The 25,570-nt window shown below is 43.1% G+C and overlaps 2 protein-coding genes and 1 long non-coding RNA gene across 4 annotated transcripts in view; 1 reads left to right on the top strand and 2 right to left on the bottom strand.

The window, feature by feature from the left end:
* Nucleotides 1–25,570, top strand: part of LOC139023449 (uncharacterized) — a 763,591-nt gene that overhangs the window by 449,416 nt on the left and 288,605 nt on the right. The gene's annotated exons all lie outside the window — the stretch shown is intronic.
* Nucleotides 1,067–10,348, bottom strand: LOC111956325 (interferon regulatory factor 4). 2 transcript variants are annotated; one of them, XM_023976779.2, is made up of 9 exons: nucleotides 10,260–10,348; nucleotides 9,585–9,784; nucleotides 9,010–9,196; nucleotides 8,104–8,189; nucleotides 6,161–6,332; nucleotides 5,606–5,698; nucleotides 2,714–3,103; nucleotides 2,106–2,218; nucleotides 1,067–1,354 (listed from the first exon to the last, which is right to left on the bottom strand). In XM_023976779.2, the coding sequence occupies exons 1-9, from the start codon at nucleotides 10,267–10,269 to the stop codon at nucleotides 1,160–1,162; spliced, it is 1,446 nt and encodes a 481-aa protein (XP_023832547.1). In that variant the 5' UTR covers nucleotides 10,270–10,348; the 3' UTR covers nucleotides 1,067–1,159. The 2 variants fall into 2 exon arrangements, with proteins under 2 accessions (XP_023832547.1, XP_023832546.1); XM_023976778.2 differs by lacking the exon at nucleotides 10,260–10,348 and having other exon boundaries at nucleotides 9,585–10,072.
* On the bottom strand, nucleotides 12,901–24,925 carry dusp22b (dual specificity phosphatase 22b). The gene is made up of 7 exons (XM_023978121.2): nucleotides 24,744–24,925; nucleotides 23,446–23,479; nucleotides 23,182–23,264; nucleotides 22,302–22,351; nucleotides 21,064–21,138; nucleotides 13,382–13,553; nucleotides 12,901–13,134 (listed from the first exon to the last, which is right to left on the bottom strand). The coding sequence occupies exons 1-7, from the start codon at nucleotides 24,762–24,764 to the stop codon at nucleotides 12,982–12,984; spliced, it is 588 nt and encodes a 195-aa protein (XP_023833889.1). The 5' UTR covers nucleotides 24,765–24,925; the 3' UTR covers nucleotides 12,901–12,981.

Raw genomic sequence — 25,570 nt, 5'->3', positions numbered from 1 at the left:
ACTGTAGACGGGTGTGTGCCAATTTCGAGTGTCATAGCAAAGGGTCTGTTTTGTATTGTGTGTAGATTCATAAGAAATAAATAATAATTTAAAACATTTTAGAATAAGGCTGTAACGTTACAAAATGTGGAAAAAGTAAAGGGGTCTGACTACTTTCCGAATGCACTGTATGCCAGGGCTGCCCTTTTTTCAATCAGTTTTGAGATGGTGAAGTAGTAGACAATAGAAATATATGAATGGAAAACTTTGTGACTTGTGTTGTCACAAAAGGTCAGATTATGGAGCCTGATAATCAAGAAAATATAAGAGTACAATAATAGTTATTCAGTTAGATTGCATCAAAGTTACCTATTGTTGTTCATAAATAATCAAAATATGTCAAGGGATTTGTATTCAGTGCCTGGCCTTAAGTGGAGTGAACCCCTTTCATAGATTGTTTAATAAATGTGTGAAAATATACTACACAGAAATGTTCTCTGTGTGAGACACTTCAATATGTCAATGATCCATTTTGTATTCTTCATTCATATACATTTGGCTTCTTCTTCCTTGTCGAGTCTTAATTTCTCTTGAGGGCTACTCTTCTTCCTGTGCACCTGTGACTTGTGCTTCCTGCTTCAGACAGTCCCTCTCTGCTTCACCCTAAACCCTCTACCCCAAACCACATCCTATACACTGTCACCATGTCACATGCATACAAATACACATGCATCCCCCTCTCGCTGAAAGAAAATGAGAGAGGGGAGAGCGAGAGAGGCTAAGCAGTGGGGTTCTCCCCCCCACACCACTATCACAGGTCAGGAGCTTTCCCATCAGCACCCACAGATGTCACAGGAATACGAGTAACACACACCACCTCATGTGATAGGTATTCACTTTTTCATATAATTTAATAGAACAACAAAAAAATGGTTGATTACAAAAATAATTGTAAGGCTGTACAAACTAGGTTAGATTCTTTCAGCGCCCCCATTTTTAACATTGATCATTGGCTCAAACTGCTGACACTGACAATGGAGGCACAGTTCAGTTTTACGTTGAAATTACAGTGTATTTTAGTCCAAGACCTGAGTATACTGTACACTATTCAGGAGAAGCGATGTAAAGCTCATTGGTCAATCTACATTCATGTCCATGGCTCCTGGGGCCTGTTTGTGTGTTACTCCTGTATGTGTTGCAGGGTCCTCTGGTAGTCTCCTGGAGCTAGAGGGGAGCTCTGTTGAAGGGTCCTCTGGTAGACTCCTGGAGCCGGAAGGGAGATCTCTGTATGTCCCTGGAGCTCATAGTCCCTCAGGCAGTGACTGCTGCTCTGCTGGCTGAAGTATAACATGCCCCTGGCAAACATGGGCTCCACCTGCAACACATGCAGGGGTCACACCATGAATGATGAATGAAAATGAATAAAGATTGCTCCCATTTACCTAATCTCTCTTGGGCAGATTCTGTGTGTAAACCGAGAGAATCTGTCAGGGCTGTAATCGAATGGCGAGATAACTAGTAGCAGTAGTGTCTGTGTTTGGGTTTTCGTCTCTATTTGAAAAAATCACAATTGGGCGAAGGCGGCGCTTCAATATCTACATTGGGGGGGGGGTTATTTCAAGCTTGTGTGCGCAGTAGTTAATTAGTGGAGGGGGGAGACTTTCCTTTACGAGGGTGGAGACATTGCTTCCTCCCTAGTACAACGGAACTCTCAATTGTTAACACGTATTGACCCAGAAGTAAATAAGGAAGCTGACCAAATTTCGCAAGAATTTATTTCTGGGTAACCAAGAATAGCAAATACCAAATCTCTCCCTTCCCCTCCCCTTTGGGCCTAACTTTCCGTTTTTGAAAATGTGTAAGGTATAAGCAATACGCATTGCCCTTCTTATACCTATCCAGATCCTACAGATTTGCAAACAGCGATGGGTTAGGGCCAAGAGAGTGGGGGAAGAACCGATTTGGACGTGTTGATAGAGTCCTTTGTTTATCATCATGAGTAACAAGGCTAGGCAGGCTATATTTTGTTTTCTTTTTATTTCAGCCTTTATCATGTTGGACTGTTATTTTAATGCACTGTTGATTCCAACCATAATAAGATAGCGAGAGTCTGTAATGTACTGTACCTGTGCTGTGATCATCTTGGCCTGGCGTTGGGGGTCCGGGTACTCGTCTCCGAAACACAGCACCACCTGGTGCCTGGGCATGGGACGGCCATGGTGGGCATACCCCTGCAGCTCTGGAAGGAGGGATGGAGGGAGTGTACAATGATTTTATCACCTTATTTCACCCACAATTCACCAATTCACCCCCTAACAGCTGAAAACATCTACTTTGCTCATGAAGGAAGGACGTTCAGTTTGAGAGAGATGGGTATTGTGATTCAGTATCACTGCATAGAAATGCTACAAATAAAAGGTTCACAGAATGAGAAAGAGGAGTCAGAGAAAGCTTTTTCCAGTCATTTGCAAGGAAGTCATTGGTGTGAAAAATGTGTGGTTCACATGTAAACTGCAGCTAGAGACTGAGTGGTGGACCACAGGAGGTGGGCGGGGGCTGTTTCATGGACACTCCACTGACAGGCCGCCGCTGAGAACGTGACAGGTCGCATACCCACTGATACCACAGCATGGAGAGGGACTTCACTTTCTACAGTAGGTATCCTCACCACCATCATCAACGTTCAGTACCATCATCATCATAATCAGCTCACAATCAAAATACTGTTTCTCACCAGTGAGGAACTGCTGGGTGTCAAACAGCTTGCAGGTCTGTTCTTTCTCCAATTTATTGGGTTTGTCCGTGTAGGGTGCCAGCTGGCCTTCCCAGTACACTCGGCTCTGGCACAGCCGCTTGGCATAGAGCCCATCTATCGTCATCCACAGGAGCACGCCCCTCTCCAGGACGTTGGGTAGCTTCTCTGCCCCTCTCCTCTGAGACTGGGGGTAAGGGGAGGGGAACTGCACCGTCTCTGCACCACTGTACAGCCTGTCCTCGGGGCAGGGGGAGGACGGAGAGGAAGATGAGGAGGAAGAAGAGGTGATCCGGCAGCCTTCAGGACTAGAGGTGGTTACCTTCTTGACCAGAGACTCACGGTAGAACAGGGATATGTGCAGTCGGAAGTCTGGAGGAAAGAGGGGGGAAGATGTTAGAGAATGAACCAGTAAGTAAAAGTATTCCAAATGAAAGAAGATTGACAGCTGTCTGAAAACAAATGCATTCTTTCCATGTGTGGAGTCGTAATCCGTTTCTGATATGAAGATGTGCCTGGGGAGTTGAAATCACTTTCAACGGCCAAAAGTCTGTTTCTTCTTTTAGTAAATATACCGCATCTTGCAAACAGTGTATATAGAAAGAAAGTGAATGACGGAAGTTAGCAAACTGCTGAACTTTACGACTTTCTTAATCAGCCGAGCTAAACATTAAATACTGTTCCATTTACAGACAATGCAAAAGGAGCCAGTTCTGTATTTTCAACACTGATAAACAGTCAAATTATTTTATATAATACTGTGTATGTTACTGTAACTGTAGTGGTCCCTGCAGTCACCCATCTAAAATATCAACAACATACAATTGAAGTCAGAAGTTTACATACACTTAGGTTGGAGTCATTAAAACTCGTTTTTCAACCACTCCACAAATTTCTTGTGAACAAACTATCGTTTTGGCAAGTCGGTTAGGACATCTACTTTGTGCATGACACAAGTAATTTTTCCAACAATTGTTTACAGACATATTATTTCACTTATAATTCACTATATCACAATTCCAGTGGGTCAGAAGATTACATACATTAAGTTGACTCTACCTTTAAACAGCTTGGGAAATTCCAGAAAATTTCATCATGGCTTTAGAAGCTTCTGATAGGCTAATTGACATAATTTGAGTCAATTGGAGGTGCACCTGTGGATGTATTTCAAGGCCTACCTTCAAACTCAGTGGGAAAATCAAAAGTAATCAGCCAAGACCTCAGAAAACAATTGTAGACCTCCACAAGTCTGGTTCATCCTTGGGAGGAACTTCCAAATGCCTGAAGGTGCCACGTTCATCTGCACAAACAATAGTACGCAAGTATAAACACCATGGGACCACGCAGCCGTCATACCGCTCAGGAAGGAAACGCTTTCTGCAAATCAATCCCAGAACAACAGCAAAGGACCTTGTGAAGGTGCTGGAGGAAACAGGTACAAAAGTATCTATATCCACAGTAAAACGAGTCCTATATCAACATAATCTGAAAGGCCTCTCAGCAAGGAAGAAGCCACTGCTCCAAAACCACCATAAAAAAGCCAGACTACGGTTTTCAACTGCACATGGGGACAAAGATCGTACTTTTTGGAGAAATAATGACCATCATTATGTTTGGAGGGAAAAGGGGGAGGCTTGCAAGCCGAAGAACACCATCCCAACCGTGAAGCATGGGGGTGGCAGCATCATGTTGTGGGGGTACATTGCTGCAGGAGGGACTGGTGCACTTCACAAAATAGATGGCATCATGAGGTAGGAAAATTATGTGGCGATATTGAAGCAACATCTCAAGACATCAGTCAGGAAGTTAAAGCTTGGTCACAAATGGGTCTTCCAAATGGACAATGACCCCAAGCATACTTCCAAAGTCGTGGCAAATGGCTTAAGGACAACAAAGTCAAGGTATTGGAGTGGCCATCACAACGCCCTGACCTGAATTCTATAGAAAATTTGTGAGCAGAACTGAAAAAGCGTGTGTGAGCAAGGAGGCCTACTAACCTGACTCAGTTACATCAGCTCTGTCAGGAGGAATGGGACAAAATTCACCCAACTTATTGTGGGAAGCTTGTGGAAGGCTACCCGAAACGTTTGACCCAAGTTAAACAATTTGAAGGCGATGCTACCAAATACTAATTGAGTGTATGTAAACTTCTGACCCACTGGGAATGTGATGAAATAAATAAAAGCTGAAATAAATCATTATCTCTACTATTATTCTGACATTTCACATTCTTAAAATAAGTGGTGATCCTAACTGACCTAAAACAGGGAATTTATACTAGGATTAAATATCAGGAATTGTGAAAAACTGAGTTTAAATGTATTTGGCTAAGATGTATGTAAACTTCAGACTTCAACTGTATATGAATAGAAAATCATTAATATGAGCACTGTTTCAAGTTCCAACAGTGACAAATAACTGACCATATTAAAAGCCAGATTAGGGAAGTAATTGTCCTACAGAAACAGCTTTTAGTTTCTGGTGGTTGGTAACACGAGATCATAATTCAGTACGCTCCACTACATCGTACGAATCTTCTCTTTGTGTCTATCTGTCATTAACACTGGTCAGTGGTGTGGAATTACAATACAATACACACATGCTGTGTGCACAATAACTGAAAAAGGTGTGCGGGAATAATTCCATGATATCTTGAAGGAAATGAAAAGACTAGCTAGCAATGGTAGTAGTAGCAGCAGTAGTAGCAGTAGTAGTAGTAGTAGTAGTAGCAGAAGTAGTAGCAGCAGTAGTATTAGTAGTATAGTTAGCAGTAGTAGTAGTACAAGTAGTAGCAGCAGAAGTAGGAGTAGTAGCAGTAGTAGCAGTAGCAGCAGTAGTAAATTAGTAATCTAGAAGTAATAGAATAGCATGTACCAGAAAGGGTAGACATGTTGTGGTCCATTTGAAATGCTGTGGTGTGAGACTCTGAGGAAGAGTAGGAACAGAAGGAGCCAGTGAACTGATAACCTGAGGGGAGAAGATAAATAAATACTGTTATTAACCAATGAATGAGTGTTTTCAGTGTACATATCATGGAGGATGAATTACTAGACCTTGTCTAAATAATTTCATATCAGGAGGAACCTGACTAAAGACTGTTAAATGAAGCCCTCATTATTTTGGAGAACTGGTGGTCATCAAAGCCTTCACTGTCAAACTGTAGCTGTTTTTACAACTTGTGTGTGTGTGTGCGTCACTCAGATGAACATATGTCAAATCTGTCATACAGAACACTGACCTAAACTATAGCCTTTCATTATCTGAAACCAAGTTAACATGAGAACTAGTGAAGTATGGTGTTCACATGGCTTCATCTCTACCTGGCTCCTCTGTACTTGTACTGAAGGACATGTACTGTGGAGTCTTATCTCTCCATGATATTTTCATTCCTATAATCAGTGTCTTCCCCATGGCGATGCCATGTCTCACCGTTATCTGTGTGTGGCCCGGTATGCCAGGGTCGGCTGAGTGGCTGTGGGTAGTGGCACTGGCTGTACTGCAGCTCAGTGTGGGGTGGCTGGTGAGGCTGAGGCTGGTCCAGTGCGTGGCTGTACTCCCTCCACTCCTTCCTCTCCTGAGGAATCATGAATCCGCCAGACACCTGTGAACAGGCCAGGGGGAGAGGAGACGGCTGTTAGTCAGGTAGTGGTGGGTTCCTGATCCACACCCAGCAGGGAGAGAGAGCTGTGAAGATCTGTGAAGGTACAATTGAAGTCAGAAGTTTACATACACTTAGGTTGGAGTCATTAAAACTCATTTTTCAACCACTCCACAAATTTATTGTTAACAAACTATAGTTTTAGCAAGTCGGTTAGGACATCTACTTTGTGCATGATACAAGTCATTTTTCCATCAATTGTTTAAAGAAAGATTATTTCACTTATAATTCACTGTATCACAATTCCAGTGGGTCAGAAGTTTACATACACTAAGTTGACTGTGCCTTTAAACAGCTTGGGAAATTCCCCAAAATGATGTCATGGCTTTAGAAGCTTCCGATAGGCTAATTGACATAATTTGAGTCAATTGGAGGTGCACCTGTGGATGTATTTCAAGGCCTACCTTCAAACTCAGTGTCTCTTTGCTTGACATGGGAAAATCAAAAGTAATCAGCCAAGACCTCAGAAAAAAATTGTAGACCTCCACAAGTCTGGTTCATCCTTGGGAGCAATTTCCAAACGCCTGAAGGTACCACGTTCATCTGTACAAAAAATAGTACACAAGTATAAACACCATGGGACCACGCAGCTGCCATACCGCTCAGGAAGGAGACGCGTTCTGTCTCCTAGAGATGAACGTACTTTGGTGCGAAAAGTGCAAGTCAATCCCAGAACAACAGCAAAGGACCTTGTGAAGATGCTGGAGGAAACGGGTACAAAAGTATCTATATCCACAGTAAAACGAGTCCTATATCGACATAACCTGAAAGGCCGCTCAGCAAGGAAAAAGCCACTGCTCCAAAAACGTCATAAAAAAAGCCAGACTACGGTTTTCAACTGCACATGGAGACAAAGATCGTACTCTTTGGAGAAATGTCCTCTGGTCTGATGAAACAAAATAGAACTGTTTGCCCATAATGACCATCGTTATGTTTGGAGGAAAAAGGGGAAGGCTTGCAAGCCGAAGAACACCATCCCAACCGTGAAGCACGGGGCGACAGCATCATGTTGTGGGGGTGCATTGCTGCAGGAAGGACTGGTGCACTTCACAAAATAGATGGCGTCATGAGGCAGGAAAATTATGTGGATATATTGAAGCAACATCTCAAGACATCAGTCAGGAAGTTAAAGCTTGGTCGCAAATGGGTCTTCCAAATGGACAATGACCCCAAGCATACTTCCAAAGTTGTGGCAAAATGGCTTAAGGACAACAAAGTCAAGGTATTGGAGTGGCCATCACAAAGCCCTGACCTCAATCCCATAGAAAATTTGTGGGCAGAACTGAAAAAGTGTGYGYRAGCAAGGAGGCCTACAAACCTRAYTCAGTTACACCAGCTCTGTCAGGAGGAATGGGCCAAAATTCACCCAAGTTATTGTGGGAAGCTTGTGGAAGGCTACCTGAAACGTTTGACCCAAGTTAAACAATTTAAAGGCACTGCTACCAAATACTAATTGAGTGTATGTAAACTTCTGACCCACTGGGAATGTGATGAAAKAAATAAAAGCTGAAATAAATTATTATCTCTAGTATTATTCTGACATTTCACATTCTTAAAATAAAATGGTGATCCTAACTGACCCTAAGACAGGGAATTTTTACTTGAATTAAATGTCAGGAATTGTGAAAAACTGAGTTTAAATGTATTTGGCTAAGGTGTATGTAAACTTCCGACTTCAACTGTACCTGTTGCCGGGGTAAACACATTACCTTACCTGGCTCTGTAGAGATGGGTATAGAGAGTGCATAGGGTAGCTGTTGACTGAGCTGATGTGGGACATTGTCCCTGCCATCTTGATCCCTACATTACAGAAACGTAACATCAGACATCACATCATAGAACTCTCTATGTTCTAATGCAACATTTTGTGGTGGTCCCTCCAGAAATATGTATGTCCTCAATAAGAAGTCAAATCAAATGAAATTGTATTCATCTGTCAACTGTCATCCTTACAAGTAGAGCCTTTTCAACAGAGCTCAAGGCTATTCAGCCTCTTCAAACAGTTGAATACAGAAACTATAGAGCCATGCGGTAACAACATGGGTAAAGTGTCTCAACCCCTAGGTCTCGAAGAGTCAATCCTAACTGAGACTGCCATATGAGAGTGACAAAAGGTTCTTCTGATGGTGGAGCCTTCAGCCTTTGTTATGCAAGCCTGGAGGTTAAGTGTGTATGCTGTGCATTCTGCACTGGGTAACTGAAGCCTTCTAAAAAAAGCGTCAAGGCCTTTTTGGTACACACATCGGCTTCCTCTCTGCTTCCTGCCTCATCAGACGATGGAGGCAAAATGAAACATTACCGGCTGTGTGTGTATGTCTGCCCAGCTAGGTTCAGAGTCAGACAACATGAGTTTGGGCTCACCCTCTATGTAAGCAGGTGGGTGTTCTAGGGAGGGGTAGACTACAACACTTCTTAGAAGCACAAGTTACGGTTTTGTTACGCAATGCAGGTGTAACTTGAACCCTAGTGCATTATTACCTTTGACACATGAAATCTCTGATATCAACTGCCAGTAGCCTATATCACTTCACTATGGTACAGTACAGTACAGTCAGAACAGTAGGCATTCATGACATGGACTTGACTTTGGTAATACTACAATAAGATGAACAAAACGTGCCTCTCTTAGCTCCCTCCGGTATGATTCTGTAGACTTTGAAAGGATCGGATATGTCCAGTTGGCTACGCTCCACCAGCTCATCAAAGTCATTGCTTTTGTTCAGAGCACATCGCAGTCTAGTCTTCCATGTGGGGGGATCTGGTTTGTCCACTCCTTCCCTATGTTTCCCTTTGAACAATGCCCAGGCCTGCAATAATCAACAACATAATGATTTAACTTCCTCTCTGCATTCAATTTCAATTTACCTGGCAATAAGTAAGGCATTATGGGCCTGCATCAAAATCAACATGTCATGGTCTTTGCCTTTAATAAATATCCACTGCCTTGAACAAAGATCATCACTTGCTATACTGTAGTAAAAATCAACAGGTAGTCTATAGCAAATACTGTAAATTACACCAGACCAACTAGACTTGGTCTGGAGATAAATAAGTATGAATATGATTGAGTTAGCTATACTTTATGGGGTTCCTGCACACTATATTCAATATTCACGAGTTGTAAATAGTAACTTAAAAGTAGAAGAAAAACAATAGGAGAAATCGGGTAAAGTGAAGGTATGGGTCCTAACGCACCTTGAAGAGTGCAGCATCCTCGTCACGATTGTAATCCTGTTTGCCCGCATGTTTCCACGGAATCCTGAAAATGCTTTTCTCTTCATTCTCCCAAACCAGTCCGGGATAGATGCAGCTGTCAATCTGATCGATCAGCCACTGTCTAAGTTTCCCATTGCCACAAATCACTGACAGGCCGCTGTCCCCCTCTAAATTCATCTCTTTTGAAAAACGCATGCAATAGAAGGATGGGCATAGTGATGATGTGGGACCAATGAGTCGGTTGTGCAATGCAAAAGAAAAATACATTGTCAGTTGGTGTTGAGTGATGGTGGTTAATGTTATTAGGTAAATCATGTTTTTATCAAATGTAATGCATTCATATATTATCACTGATAATTTGAGAGTATAATCATTGAGATTATTACATATGTTTAATCCCCCCCAAAAATCACAAACAATAAGTAGGCCTAATTTAAGAATGAAACACTTCTGGATTTGTTGGTCATCTTGATTCAAAGACAATTACATTAACATTTTGTAGGCTCATAATTGCAATCCGAAAAACAATGTTATAATCACACGCATAAAATAAATAACGTAATAGCCTAGTGTTAAGTGAATCAACATCACTGCGTCAATTTCAGGACGTTTACCCTCTCGTATGTTCACTATGAATGAGAATAAACTCCTTACCTCTAACCATGTGAGCGTCTCTGAAAAGTACTGAAATCGATCTCACGGACACTGTTCTCAAGAGAGAGCATGGGATGACCTATTCTTAAATATTGTCACATCTTTATGGCGGTGTCTTGACTGGGAGGAGCCTATTCACTTTATGCGTGCAGCACTATGCGCTACATTTCTTTGAAGCTTATCGGAGAACAACCTACATACAGTAAGTAGCCTACAGTAAGTGGATGGGGAATCCCTCTGGACTGGCAAACACAGGATGCAAACACCGCCATGGAATGGAATAATTACCTGCGCTCAATATCAAAACAGAAACTCCCTAAAATCGTCATTATGTCAATAGATTGCGTTTCCATTCTATGTTTATACTTTAAAAGTCTACTGTATTATGAATCTTAAAATATAATTGTTTGAGTTTACAGTGCATGTGGAAAGTATTCAGACCCCTTGACTTTTTCCACATTTTGTTAGTTACAGACTTATTCTAAAATGTATCCTTCATCAATTTACAAAAAATAACCCATAAATTCAATTGATTAGACATTATTTTGAAAGGCACACACCTGTCTATGTAAGGCCCCACAGTTGACAGTGCATGCCAGAGCAAAAACCAGCCATGAGGTCGAAAGGAATTGTCTGTTGAGCTCCGAGACAGGATTGTGTCAAGGCATAGGGAAGGGTACCGAAACATTTCTGCAGCATTGAAGGTCCCCAATAACACAGTGGCCTCCATCATTCTTAAATGGAAGAAGCTTGGAAACACCAGGATTCTTCCTGGAGCTGGCCGCCCTGCCAAACTGAGCAATCGGGGGAGAAGAACTTGGTCAGGGAGGTGACCAAGAACCTGATGGTCACTCTGACAGAGGTCCAAAGTTCCTCTGTGGAGATGGGAGAACCTTCCAGAAAGACAACCATCTCTGCAGCACTCCACCAATCAGGCCTTTATGGAAGAATGGCCAGACTGAAGCCACTCCTCAGTAAAAGGCACATGACAGCCCGCTTAGAGTTTGCCAAAAGCCACCTAAAGACTCTCAGACCATGAGAAACAATATTCTCTGGTCTGATTAAACCACGATTGCACTCTTTGGCCTGAATGCCAAGCGTCACGTCTGGAGGAAACCTGGCACAATCCCTACAGTGAGGCATGGTGGTGGCAGCATCATGCTGTGGGGATGTTTTTCAGCGGCAGGGGCTGGGAGACTAGTCAGGCACGAGGGAAAGATGAACAGAGCAAAGAACAGAGAGATCCTTGATGAAAACCTGCTCCAGAGCGCTCAGGACCTCAGACACCTTCCAACAGGACAACAACCCTAAGCACACAGCCAAGACAACACAGGAGTGGCTTCAGCACAAGTCTCTGAACGTCCTCGAGTGGCCCAGCCAGAGCCGGGACTTGAACCCGATCGAACTGTGGAGACCTGAAAATAACTGTGCAGCGACGCTCCCCATCCTACATGACAGAGCTTGAGAGGATCTGTAGAGAAGAATGGGAGAAACTCCCCAATGACAGGTGTGCAGGCTTGTAGCGTCACACCCAAGAAGATTTGAGGCTGTAATCGCTGCCTAAGGTACTTCAACAAGATACTGAGTAAAAGGTCTGAAAACTTAAGTAAATGTTGTATTTCATTTTTTGATATATATACATTTGAAAAAAATTCTAAAAACCTGTTTTTGCTTTGTCATTATGGGGTATTGTATGTAAATTGATGAGGGGGGGGGAACAATTTAATCCATTTTAGAATAAGGCTGTAACATAACAAAATGTGGAAAAAGTRAAGGGGTCTGAATACTATCCGAGATGCACTGTATATAATTTTCATAATTTAGTTATATTGCTTTTAAATTGAATTTCTATTTATTTACCCTCCTGATAGGTGATTACAGTATTACACTGATATGGTATATTTTAGTGGAGAAGAGTGGATTCATTTCATTAACAAATAGCCTACAATATAGCCTAAATTGGTTTTACTATGGCAATACTGCTGCCCTCCAGTGGTTGTGAAATGTGCATAACCTTAAGTATCAACTGGGTCTATTTCATAGACTGTATGATATATCTATTGGAGGTCTACACTATAGGTAAGCTGATAGGTAAGCTACAGACAAATTAAATGTAGTTACTTTTCAGAACTAGTTGCACTCATGTCCAGCCCTCTCTATCCCTCCGATGCTGACAGTGAAAGGTGGCTGAAAAGGTTGTTTTTACTGCTGTCATGCAAGGCTTCCTTTGCATTAGACACAAACAGGAAATAGACCCGAAACAGAGAGCACAGAGAATGTCTTTCTGTCATCACATGGCATCTGACAGCACACATAGCAGTTAATAACCATTTAATCACAGTGACTTGAATCCTTTTATTATTGCACAAAAAGCTGACATGGCTTCAAGAAGAAACAAATGACATGGTAACAATATTATACATTTTCAAGATTTAGAAAAACAAGTACAAATACAGAACGTGGTATACATAGCTATATACATAAAATAGGGGTAATGAAACCAGTAGTATTAGCCATAATAAAACATCAATAAACCTTCTCAAAATGGTGCATCAATCGGCCCATCCTCCCCCAGTCTTCTCCAGCAAAGGGACAACAACAGAGAGAGAGACTGGTCCAACGGCGTACTGACAGAGAGAGAACCCCCCCCCCCCCCCCCCCCCCCTTGGGGCCAGAGTGGTAACATCCCACAATGCAAGACTTAAGACCTGGATAAGGGGTCTCAGGTACCCTGCAATCCTGGAGGGGTGGGGGGCTCAATATTCACCTCCACCGCCACCCTGTTGGGTTTGAGACTCCTTGTCAACAGGATGCGGATGTCGTCCTCGTCATTGAAGGGACTCTCTTTGTACTCCTGCCGAAGCCACTCCCTGTACTGGAGAGACAGACAGCAACATACAGTATGTCAATATTCTTGTCTGTTGAGGCAGCTGTATTCTCTTCCTCAAGTAACTACAAGGCTACTCCTCTCTCTGAAGGATTTAATGCTTAACACATACATTTTTTATGATAAGAAACTCCTTTTTATTGAACTTCCATTCCCTCCAAGAGTGCCTGCATCTCTTACACTGTCACATGTACCTAGACTGACATTTCCCCCCCTGTCCTCCCTCTGTATTGACCTGGTCAGCGTGAGTGGTCTCAAACTCCTGGAGCTGGCGCTGAAACCCCAAGTTGGGGCCAGCGCAGGGCCGAGCCACCCTCACAGCAGCCAGAGCCTCCTGCCAGCCCAGCCCTGTCACTGTCATGATGTAGGCCACCACCAGGGAGACACTCCGAGACACACCCGCCAGACTGCATGGAGAGAGGAATGGATGGTTAACCTCTTAAATGTAATGGCAAAATGTAGATTCCCGCCTAAATAGAAAAGTAACTGCTATTCATGTGTAATTACATGATTCTGACATGCAAAACCGTTGCATATTTGGAAAGAAGACATCTGGGAGATTATGAGGAAATGATCAGAAGATAGATAGGAGTGACATAGTTCAGAATACACAAGATCAAGCGCATCCAAAATACGTTTTTTATTTTTTTATTGACAAGCTATAAGTAAATAATTGATGACTAGAGCTGAAAACACATAAGATGGCTTCCACAACATGTGAACAATATCAGAAAGCAAATGGGATTGATACACCTAACAACTAGAAATTGGAATATGTTTTAGTAAGTGGTGTCAGGTGTGGACGTTTCCAAGTGTCCCTAAACCTCTCCAAAGTGGCATATGTCTGTAAATTGGATCATTCCAGTGCTAGTACATATTTGCAATCCCTAAATGCTATTTGTTCAGTATAAAAACACAATGTCTACCATATCAACCTCACTCAAACAGTGTGGTGGTGTTATGAGGTACCCAGGGTATATTCAAGTGCCCTTTCAACCTCTCCAAAGTGTCCGAATGTGGTAATTGCACTGTTTTTGCACACTGGGGGTGCCTAAAAGTTATTGTTCTTTATAAAAACTACATTTCTTAAACACCATCCTCTCTCAAACATTGTGGTGGTTTCGGGGGACATACAGGTGATTCCAAGTGTTTTTGTAGCCTCTCCAAAGTGCCTGAACGTTTAGCCTAGGCATATCCAATGTATTGGTCCCACATACAAATGAACTGTTTACAAAAACAATATAAAAGCAATAGATATGCATAAAAAATATATAAAAATGTCTTCATCAAACACAAACTTGGTTACACACGTGTCTTTCACAAAAAAAAAATCTGAAATAGAAATAAGCTGAACTATTTACAAATGGCATTCGTGTTCGTTTCACACCCCAGATGTAGATGATTAGATTTCACTTTCACCMTAGCTTGTGCATGTCATGATAGTCTTTGAAGCAGTCCCACTCTGCCAGGAAACAAAAAGCGAACTGGGATATCGGACAGAAGATCTGGCATTTCACCCCCCCCCCCTGTGTTTTGTGCAATGCTTGCAGATTTTCCTTTTGTCTTTTGGCATGTGTGTTGGATAGTGGCACTCACTGTGAGGGGGGTTCTGTGGTGGTTGTGAGGTTGCTTTGGGCCCCATATTCAACACCAGCTGCTGTTGGAAGGCCAACTGGGAGTGAGGGGTTTGACCTTTGCTTTGGCCATCTGCTTGTGGAGAATAAAAGTATTTACTGTAGCAATGTCCACAAAGTGGTAAAAAAAGTATTATACCACTTCCTGGTCTTGTGGAGGACCTGGTAGTAGCCTATCAGAGCATCAAATAGGTCGACACCCCCCATGCTGGCATTGTAGTCCTTCACAGAAACAGGAATGGGGACATTCTTCCTCACCCATTGGCATTTTTCAATCTCCTTGAGACATGGTCGTTACTGAATGCCTTATGCTGTGTCGTGAGCATAGTTACTTCCCTAACAGCTTGTTAGTCCTCATCCAACGTTATGGCCCCCCTCTCCGCTGTCTTTTCATGTTGTTTACCTTGGTCTTGGGGAAACCGATTCTGTTAGGACAAATGGTGACACGAGGTCTATGAAAACTATGGGACTAGAATAACAATTGTCCACAAAGAGCTTGTACCCACCGCCAAGTAAGGGGAAGTCCATCAACTGCATAACAGAAATGGAATAATGTGTCCCTGAACAAAGGGGGGGTCAAAATCAAAAGTAACAGTCAGTATCTGGTGTGGCCACCAGCTGCATTGCTGTGAGATGTTACCCTACTCTTCCACCAAGGCACCTGCAAGTTCCCGGACATTTCTGGGGGAATGGCCCTAGCCCTCACCCTCCTATCCAACAGGTCCCAGACATGCTCAATGGGATTGAGATCTGGGCTCTTCGCTGGCCATGACAGAACACTGACATTCCTGTCTCGCAGGAAATCACACACAGAACGAGCAGTATGGCTGGTGGTATTGTCAGGCTGGAGGGTCATGTCAGGATGAGCCTTCAGGAAGGGTACCACATGATGGAGGAGGATGTCTTCCCTGTAACCCACAGCGATGAGATTGCCTTCAATGACAACATGCTCAGTCCGATGATGCTGTGACACGCCCCAGACCATGATGGACACTCCACCTCCAAATGGATCCCGCTCCAGAGTACAGGCCTCGGTGTAACGCTCTTTCCTTCGACAATAAACGCAAATCCGACCATCAACCCTGGTGAGATGAAACCGCGACTCGTCAGTGAAGAGCACTTTTTGCCAGTCCTGTCTGGTCCAGCGACGGTGGGTTTGTGCCCATAGGCGACGTTGCTGCCGGTGATGTCTGGTGAGGACCTGCCTTACAACAGGCCTACAAGCCCTCAGTCCGGCCTCTCTCAGCCTATTGCGGACAGTCTGAGCACTGATGGAGAAATTGTGCATTCCTGGTGTAACTCGGGCAGTTGTTTCCATCCTGTACCTGTCCCGCAGGTGTGATGTTCGGATGTACCGATCCTGTGCAGGTGTTGTTACACGTGGTCTGCCACTGCGAGGACGATCAGCTGTCCGTCCTGTCTCCCAGTAGCACTGTCTTAGGCATCTCACAGTACGGACATTGCAATTTATTGCCCTGGCCACATCTGCAGTCCTCATGCCTCCTTGCAGCATGCCTAAGGCACGTTCACGCAGATAAGCAGGGACCCTGGGCATCTTTCTTTTGGTGTTTTTCAGAGTCAGTAAAAGGGCCTCTTTAGTGTCCTAAGTGTTCATAACTGTGCCCTTAATTGCCTACTGTCTGTAAACTGTTAGTGTCATAACGACCGTTCCACAGGTGCATGTTCATTATTTTTTTATGGTTCATTGAACAAGCATGGGAAACAGTGTTTAAACGCTTTACAATGAAGATCTGTGAAGTTATTTGGATTTTTACGAATTATCTTTGAAAGACAGGGTCCTGAAAAAGAGACGTTTCTTTTTTTGCTGAGTTTAGATGAAAAAGTTCCACGTGTAGGCAGAGGCTGAATCGGCTAGCACAAAGAGCTTGTAGCCCCATTTGGTCTGCTTATTTTATATATCGCTTCAAGCCAATTCAAGCCTTTGAGGCAACCATGCGCTCATCTATAGATAGATTTTGAGCAGGCTGGAAGTAAGTTTTGCATACCTCCACCATGTCATGATACAGGGGCTTGACTCTTGCAAGACGATCATACCCTGCAGTCCCTTTCTTCTGGTCATTCTCCTGATCCTTTTGTGGGTCACTCATGTGAATAGTATGGTTAATGGCCAAGAATCGAGTTTCACTCATGATGGAGGTGGGGAACTCAAACCGATTGAGTGGGGACTTGCTCCAGTTGTGAACTAGTCTTGATACCTTTACCAGTCCCATGTAAATCACCAAGGAAGTGTAGTTGAGCATGTCACCCAAGATGACAGGTTTTCAGGACATCTTCCTTCCCCCCGGCTGCTTCTTGTCCCCATACTTGTTGGTATTAGTAATTAGTGTTCCCAGTAAAGAGGTTGTAAAGTAGAGCTGAAACAGCTGTAAGAGGCTGTATGTTTCATCACTAACCAACTGTGGGCCTTTGGGTTTAAACCTAAATTGTTCTGGTTCTTCATCATCTTCAAAGACCGTATGCCACCTGTCCTCAGTTTCCTCTCCCTCTGTTGTGCTGCTTCCACTGCCTCTCCCTCTGCCTCTCCCTCTTCTCTATTGAGGCCTAGATCTCCTCCCTGCCCCCGCACCTCCAGATGAACTTGCACAGAGGGGACTGGTGCCAGGGCCTGCAATGGGGGTGGTAAAAGAGGAGTGGGGTCTTTGTGGAGTAGTGGTAGTAGAATCATCAGACGGGGTGATTGACACTGAAGTGGGGGTGGTTGAAGAGGAGTGGGGTCTTTGCGGAGTAGTCGTAGTAGAACCATCAGACGGGGTGATTGACACTGAAGTGAGGGTGGTTGAAGAGGAGTGGGGTCTTTGCGGAGTAGTCGTAGTAGAACCATCAGACGGGGTGATTGACACTGAAGTGGGGGTGGTTGAAGAGGAGTGAGGTCTTTGCGGAGTAGTGGTAGTAGAATCATCAGACGGGGTGATTGACACTGAAGTGGGGGTGGTTGAAGAGGAGTGGGGTCTTTGTGGAGTAGTCGTAGTAGAACCATCAGACGGGGTGATTGACACTGAAGTGGGGGTGGTTGAAGAGGAGTGGGGTCTTTGTGGAGTAGTGGTAGTAGAATCATCAGACGGGGTGATTGACACTGAAGTGAGGGGTGAAAACCTTGAACGTCGGGGGCGCTTGCAGGGAAGGGGTGGCTCCCAAAAGTCATCATCCAAATCTTCTGCATCCTCCAATCTGTGGTGAATAAAATAAAGGGACATATTGTTGTAAGACACAGAATTACAGTTGACTACATTTACAAAATGACATTACTGTAAAGTAAAAACACCAAGCCTAAACTTTATCTGTACAGTGACTCTCATAGAAGGTGTGAAGCACACACACAATGCAAACAGTAACACTTTGGAGACAAAGACAGAGGTGAGAACCACAAATAAACAATGGCCATGAGAGTTTAGTGGCCTCTCCAAAGTTACAAAGATGAAATTTAGAACAGCAAACAGTGAACTAATATGAAACATAGACAATAACTACTTTGGAAATATATAACATTGAAATGACTTGTTACATAGGCCTATGGTAACTAAATCCAAAGCACAAAAAGCAGAAAATTAGTAAAAAAACAAAATAGCTATAGTAAATATATAGTCATGAAAATAATTTACTTACAGATCTAAAAGTGGATCCAATCCTTCTAGAAAGCAATCTTCGTCGGCCTGAGTCGAAATCTTCGTTCCCCTTGATCCGAGTCCGACTCCAGTATTTTATTCAAAGCTTCTATGTCGGTATACTTATTCATAGTTGCTTTCTTTTTAGGTTTCTGTTCGATATTCTTAGTTTTTACCTTTTTTTTACCCCTTGAGAAGCATTTTATGCTAAAGTGATGAAATCTGTTTACAATGTAATGTAGCATCGTCTCATCTCTGAGCCAGGTAGCAATAGTTCGCATTACGCATAAAAGGTTCTAGGCCTTGCTTTGTCCCACCCAGGTCCACTGCATATCCCTGGAAAGCTTACCTCATTGGCTACAAGACTGTCAAGGTGCCATAGTAGCCAATTCCCTGTGTAATGGATGCCTGCTGTCATATTTTTGATGCGCAAAGATATAGTCACTCGGTGGACATTGGACATTCGATCTTGCCATGAAGTCATACATCATCAGATAACATTGGCAATAAGCTAGATTTGTTCCTACCAACCTAAGGATTAATTTCATACGCCCCATGTAGCAAAAACACAGACCAAATCGAAGCTTACCTTGTAAGACCCATGAGGATTTGGCATGGGTCCCCAAATCTTCAAAAGGTTCTACAGCTGCACCATCGAGAGTATCCTGACCTGTTGCATATGGCAACTGCTCGGCATCTGACCGTAAGGCGCTACAGACGGTAGTGCGTACGGCCCAGTACATCACTGGGGCCAAGCTTCCTGCCATCCAGGACCTATATAACCTGGGGCGGCAGGTATCCTAGTGGTTAGAGCGTTGGACTAGTAACCGGAAGGTTGCAAGATCGAATCCCCGAGCTGACAAGGTAAAATTCTGTCGTTCTGCCCCTAAACCCACTGTTCCTAGGCYTTCATTGAAAATAAGAATTTGTCCTTAACTGACTTGCCTGGTAAAATAAATATAATAGGTGGTGTCAGAGGAAAGCCCATAAAATTGTCAGAGACTCCAGTCACCCAAGTCATAGACTGTTTTCTCTGCTACCGCACGGCAAGCTGTACTAGGACCAAAAGCTTCTACCCCCAAGCCATAAGACTGCTGAACAATTAATCAAATGGCCACCGGACTATTACATTGACCCCCCCTCCATTTGTTTTGTACACTGCTGCTACTCGCTGTTTATTATCTATGCATAGTCACTTCACCCTTACCTACATGTACAAATTAGCTCAACTAACCTGTACCCCCTCACACTGACTCGGTGCCGGTACCCCCTGTATATAGCCTTGTTATTACTTTGTTATTTTGTTACTTTTTATTATTTTTACTTTAGTTTATTTTGTAAATATTTTCTTAACTCTTCTTGAACTGCACTGATGGTTAAGGGCTTGTAAATAAGCATTTCACGGTAAGGTCTACACTTGTATTCGGCCCATGTGACAAATAAAAATTGATTCGATTACATTTACATTTTACATTTTAGTCATTTAGCAGACGCTCTTATCCAGAGCGACTTACAGTAGAGTGCATACATTTTTATTACATTTTTTACATACTGAGACAAGGATATCCCTACCGGCCAAGAGCAGACGCTCTTATCCAGAGCGACTTACAGTAGAGTGCATACATTTTTATTACATTTTTACATACTGAGACAAGGATATCCCTACCGGCCAAACCCTCCCTACCGGCCAAACCCTCCCTAACCCGGACGACGCTATGCCAATTGTGCGTCGCCCCACGGATCTCCCGGTTGCGGCCGGCTGCGACAGAGCCTGGGCACGAACCCAGCCCAGCCTGGGCGCGAACCCAGAGACTCTGGTGGAGCAGCTAGCACTGCGATGCAGTGCCCTAGACCACTGCGCCACCCGGGAGACACACGATTATGATTTGTTTGATGAAAACGCTGTGTAAAATAAACATTTTGACTCTCGGCACTGGTGATCAATAACAGTAGGTCACAGGCAGATGAATAAGATATCTGTCCCGGCTTTTGGTGTGTATCAACGTATTCCGTGATTATTTCGTTTATGCTTCACAACGCTAACCGGAATGTAGGTAGCAGCCATCTTGAAATGAGGTCATCGGCTCGGCCTGCCCTTATAAATTCGTAGGCCCATATATGGTAGTAAGTCACACCAAAGATTTGAAGGCGCCGATCAATAGCCAAGATACTCAGCTTTCCGCAGACATCCTGGTTTTGCAGATAGGGGCTACCGTTCTCATACCAGCCTGAATTGAATAAAACAAATCAAATAGGGTCCCCAAATATGGGGACTTTACATTTAAGAGGGAGAGATGGATAGGAGCCGGCATGGCCATGATAGAGATAAAGGGCATGGACATCAGCAGGTCATATTAATAGACAATACATTTACTTGAATTGGAAGTCAAAGATAGAGGCTGTGGAGGCAACATTAGAACATTTATATAAAGGAAGGGTCTTCTGTATTTCTCAGAAGACCCTCACCAGAGATACCTCAAATAATTTAACAACACAATACATTCAAATCAAGATTGTTGTTTGGGGAAGTTCAAGAATAGCTTTCTGTGTTATCTGTCTATGTGCTGCTTACCATAGTCACACACGGGTTCACTTGTGAGCACTCAGATTAACCCAGAGATACAGTAACAGATGGACAAATTAAGAAGTTTATGACTCACCAGTGGACCAGACAGCCCTCTCCTTTCAGCCGGGACTCGTGCATGAACATAATGCTCTGTTTGAAGTGCTGTGTCCTGAGAATGACACACATACAGGTTATGTACAGTCATAASCAGGTCATAACACAATAACAAACCAGTTACCATTCCCACAATGGTAACAACATTGTATCTGTTGTGGAAGACAAAGCATATAGGACAAGTAACATTAAAGTTAACAAAAAAGCTGTAAAACGGGCCCTCCACCCCAGTTATAGAAAGTGGGGGGATGAGTGGGTAACGACTCATAATGCTGAGAGGAGAACGACTCATAATAATGGCTGGAATGGAGTGAATGGAAAGGTGGAAAAACACACATGGAAACCATGTGTTTGATGTGTTCGATACTATTCCATTTATTCCGTTACAGCCATTACTATGAGCCCATACTCCAAAATTACAGTGCCATCAGCCACCTGTGGTGTGCGAGCAGTGAAGGGTATGGGTGAGGGGAGGGCCGTAGGGGTGAGCATGGGTGTGTTCTTCTAGGCCCTAGGGCCATCCATCTATCCTCCTGACAGGACCAGGATGAGCAAGTGGTGTCTGTCCATCTCTGGCTAGCCAGGGCCAGTTTAACATTTCACCTGCAGGTTTCACACACCTTGCTGGAGAGGCAAGCTGTGGGAGTAACAGGGGAGTTGACAGCGAAATCTGGGTGCCTGGGTGTTAGTGTGTGCGTGCGTCTTTTTGGGGGGTGTTATAAAAATAGAGGCGCAGTGCAGACGGACGTGACAACTCATAGAGAACCAGAGACATCCTGTTCCTTCCTGCATAGAGGACCAGGCCACCTGCACTCTATACACTCAACCAGAGGAAATGTGTGTGTGCATATGTGCATGTATTTTTACAGCATCTATCTATCCATAGATAGTTGATATGTCGGTGCTCAGTACATCTCTGCATGTTTTTTGTCTTAATCCTAATGAGTAAAAAGCATTCCATGATTTCTCATTAGAGAAATAAGAAGCTGAATCGCCTAGTCAGCTGGTGATTTATTCAGTGCTTTGATTCACAGTCAACTGGTGAGCATGTGAAGCATATCATTTTCATATCAGGAGAACATGAACTAGAGACGCCCACACAGAGTGTGTGTGCTGGATAGAATGGATCTGACTGGTCTAGTCTGCTTCAGTCCGGTGCTGTTCTGTTCTGTATGGTAGCCTTGTGTACTGTGTGGTGCTGTGTGTTGGGGTACTTACAGGTTTTGTGTGGGCAGGTCTGCTGCTGAGATGCATAGATAGGTAATCTCCTGCAGGAAAACATACAACTGTTATACGCTCTAACACAATTACAATCTAATAGGCAAAGCATGCCGACAGGATCGTTGTAAACACCACTCTGTACACACTATTACATAATGCTCTCAGTCTTACAAGTGTGTCTGCAAACAATAAAAACCATTATGTAAGCTTACACACCAGGTCCTATCCTATAGACTGTGTTTCTGATGTGGTGATTGCAGCTGTAGTGAGGAAGTAAAGGAATGGGACAGACTGTGCTAGTTTCTATAGGGAGTAGTAGAATATGAGAACACCAAATCCCACACAAGCTAGAGCCAGAGCACTGGGTCAGAAACTAAAATGAATACTCCTCTCTACCGCCTACACCCTCCCACAGAGCTCATACAGGCTCCAACAAATGATTTCTATTGATGTAATGTGAACCTGTTTTGTTTGGGATGGGGCCTAGTCTAATATTACACACTAAGCCACATTCCCATACTGCTGTCCTGAATTACCTGACAGACTGGTACAGGGGCAAACATATACCATGCTCTTATGGGAAGAGCAGTCATGAGGACTGACATGGGGACTGTCAATTTATTTGCTTAACCAAACTGTGTCCTCATTTTTGGATGCAAATCTTGATTTGTAACATTAACATCCATCTAAATTGGATTTTGAAACTGGATTTTGTGTGTGCGTATGATACAGACAAGCATTAAAGAACGTGTGTTAATGCATGTGTCAGGTGTCATTAGATCACGTACATTCATATAATATAATGCTGAAAGGATGTCTGATGCGGTATTTAGCCATTTTGATCTAGCGAATGGTCCACTGGGAATTGTTTTCTTACCGGCAGGATAGGAGCTGCACTGTCATGGATGGAGAGGATGTGTGTGATGTTGTTCCTTGCTAACTGTTCCCTGTCCCTCGCATCTAAAGGAAAACAAGTATTGAATGACAAACACATGAATCATCTATTAAATATTCATAGAATGTTCTCAAATATGAATGTGCAACTGAAATGTACTGGAAGGGAAAATGGTGAAGGGGTGTCTTCATTGGTCTTATCCTTCGCTCAAGCCTTTGACCAGTACAGCTGGGAAGAAACACTTACCTTTGAAGTTTCCCAAGTACAAGTCAGGCAGGACCTATGGGAAGGTAAGCATAGAATATTATTGTGTGACCTGTTATTTACATTCACCAGTGTTCTTAAACCTGACATAATTACAACAAGCATTTCATTCATTACACAAATAACTAGGCTAAGCAACCATATTACTACTTAAAACACAAGCCCCTGGGCTATACACCTGTGCCACTATTAACAGCAAAGACGAAACTCAAATATATAGCCTGTGTTCTCAAGGAAAGACAACATGGAGGTGCAGAGACTGTATATTTAGTTTGACACCAAATACCAGAGGCGAGTGAGCTCACATAACCGACACAGTTCACTCGGATGCCACACAAAATAATAGTGATAATAAGACATGTTAATGTAGGATCTGTGTGTGTGTGTATACTACCATTCAAAAGTTTGGGGTCACTTAGAAATGTCCTTGTTTTTGAAAGAAAAGCAAAAATTTTGGTCCATTAAAATAACATCAAATTGATCAGAAATACAGTGTAGACAGTGTAGTGTTGGAGTGTGCCCCTGGCTATCCATAACATTCCCTTTTACTTGAGTCACTGGGTACTTTTTCATCCACTGTGTATGTGTGTGTGTGTGTGTGTGTGTGTGTGTGTGTGTGTGTGTGTGTGCCTGCGTCCCTCATACCTCTCCTCCCCCATCTCCAACCCAGCCGGAATAACAGTGATGAGAGGTGCGGAAAGCTTTTCCAATTGAAATGAGTTGATGACACCTGTTGTGTACACCAAGTACCAAGCCAACATTTGAGAAGGTCAATTGCTAAAGTATCCATGATGACATGTAGCCTACTGTATGTGATAAGACACAGCAATGCATTACACCCATAAGTAATATCAGCAAATGTAGCATGCTTTGATCATTTTCAACAGAAATCTGTCCAATGTGTAGCCAAGGAGTTGGACTGTAAAAGCACAACGCCTACACACCGGGTGTGTCTACTTTGATAGACAGCTAGAGTCATTAAAGTGTACAGTGTACAGTAGCATACATACAGCGACAAACAGACACTCTTATGGCAGATGGCCTGAAGTGCAATATGGTATTATGCAATTGTGCACCGATTCAATATAAATTAGACGTAATACGTGTTCATAACACCAATAGAACACACGCATTAAACACATTTTACTACACGCGTTTGATTGACATTCTATATGCATTGAAACCCCCTGTCTACAGAACTACTGTAGCCTACTCAGCGACCTTGCGTAAACTTTGCTTTAGGAGCGCATGCATAGGCTGTATATCAACGAATAACATACCTTATTGAGCCCATTACCCATTCTAAACGAAGAATTCTGTAAAACCAACAAATGGAAATTACGGCATTTATTGTTGTACTCTTGTTTCGAGAAGTAGGTCTCCAACGGCTTTCCCACGAGCTCCCCAAATTGCGAGCGATCGAGGACTCACACAGTCTGCAGCAGCGCTGTTCCATAAAGCTCCCGATGTTTTCAATGCTTCCTGGGATATGTAGTTTTTGCTTATCTAGAGAGGCATGGTCTCTGTAAATGAAGGATGGCAGGCCTACGCTTATTTTTATATTCACCATTTTTATACAGTCTATGCCATAGACTCTATGGGTAGGCTTCACCTACAGTGGGCTCCAAAATGACTAGCACCACTGACTGGCAATGCACAAACAATACTTAAAMATATATAAAAAATATAATTAGAGATAAACTCAAAATACCAACTTGTGAGAAATACTGTACATTATTAATGTTTCAATGGAACCAACCAAAATTATACAATTATTTAATACAAAATACATTTCACCAAAATCAAGGTTTCATAATTATTGGCACTCCTCACTTAGTACTTAGAGCAACCACCTCTGGCAAGGATAACAGCAAGGTTAAGTAACACATTTGGAGGGATTTTGGACCATTTCTCTACACAGATCCTTTCAGGATCCTTCACATTTTTGGGTTTCAACTGCCCTCTTCAACTCAGCCCACAGGTTTTTGATTTGTCACAGAACAGAACCATTTCTGTGTGGATCTTGAGGTACAGTGGGGCAAAAAAGTATTTAGTCAGCCACCAATTGTGCAAGTTCTCCCACTTAAAAAGATGAGAGAGGCCTGTA

This window comes from Salvelinus sp. IW2-2015, linkage group LG32 (assembly GCF_002910315.2).
Source record: "Salvelinus sp. IW2-2015 linkage group LG32, ASM291031v2, whole genome shotgun sequence".
Lineage (NCBI taxonomy): Eukaryota > Metazoa > Chordata > Actinopteri > Salmoniformes > Salmonidae > Salvelinus > Salvelinus sp. IW2-2015.
The sequence above is the reverse complement of the archived record's forward strand: the minus strand, read 5'-3'. Positions and strand labels throughout refer to the sequence as shown.

Bases quoted from the DNA above. Each gene is read 5' to 3' on its own strand.
- LOC111956325 (XM_023976778.2), bottom strand. From the start codon at position 9,920: ATGATTTACCTAATAACATTAACCACCATCACTCAACACCAACTGACA. The intron at 9,197-9,584 runs GTGCGTTAGGAC...TGATTATTGCAG, and splicing joins AGGATGCTGCACTCTTCAAG to GCCTGGGCATTGTTCAAAGG. The intron at 5,699-6,160 runs GTGAGACATGGC...TTCTCCCCTCAG, and splicing joins CGGGCCACACACAGATAACG to GTTATCAGTTCACTGGCTCC.
- dusp22b (XM_023978121.2), bottom strand. From the start codon at position 24,764: ATGGGTAATGGGCTCAATAAG. The intron at 23,480-24,743 runs GTATGTTATTCG...ACCTTCCCATAG, and splicing joins TGGGTAATGGGCTCAATAAG to GTCCTGCCTGACTTGTACTT. The intron at 21,139-22,301 runs GTAAGTACCCCA...TGTCATTCTCAG, and splicing joins GACCTGCCCACACAAAACCT to GACACAGCACTTCAAACAGA.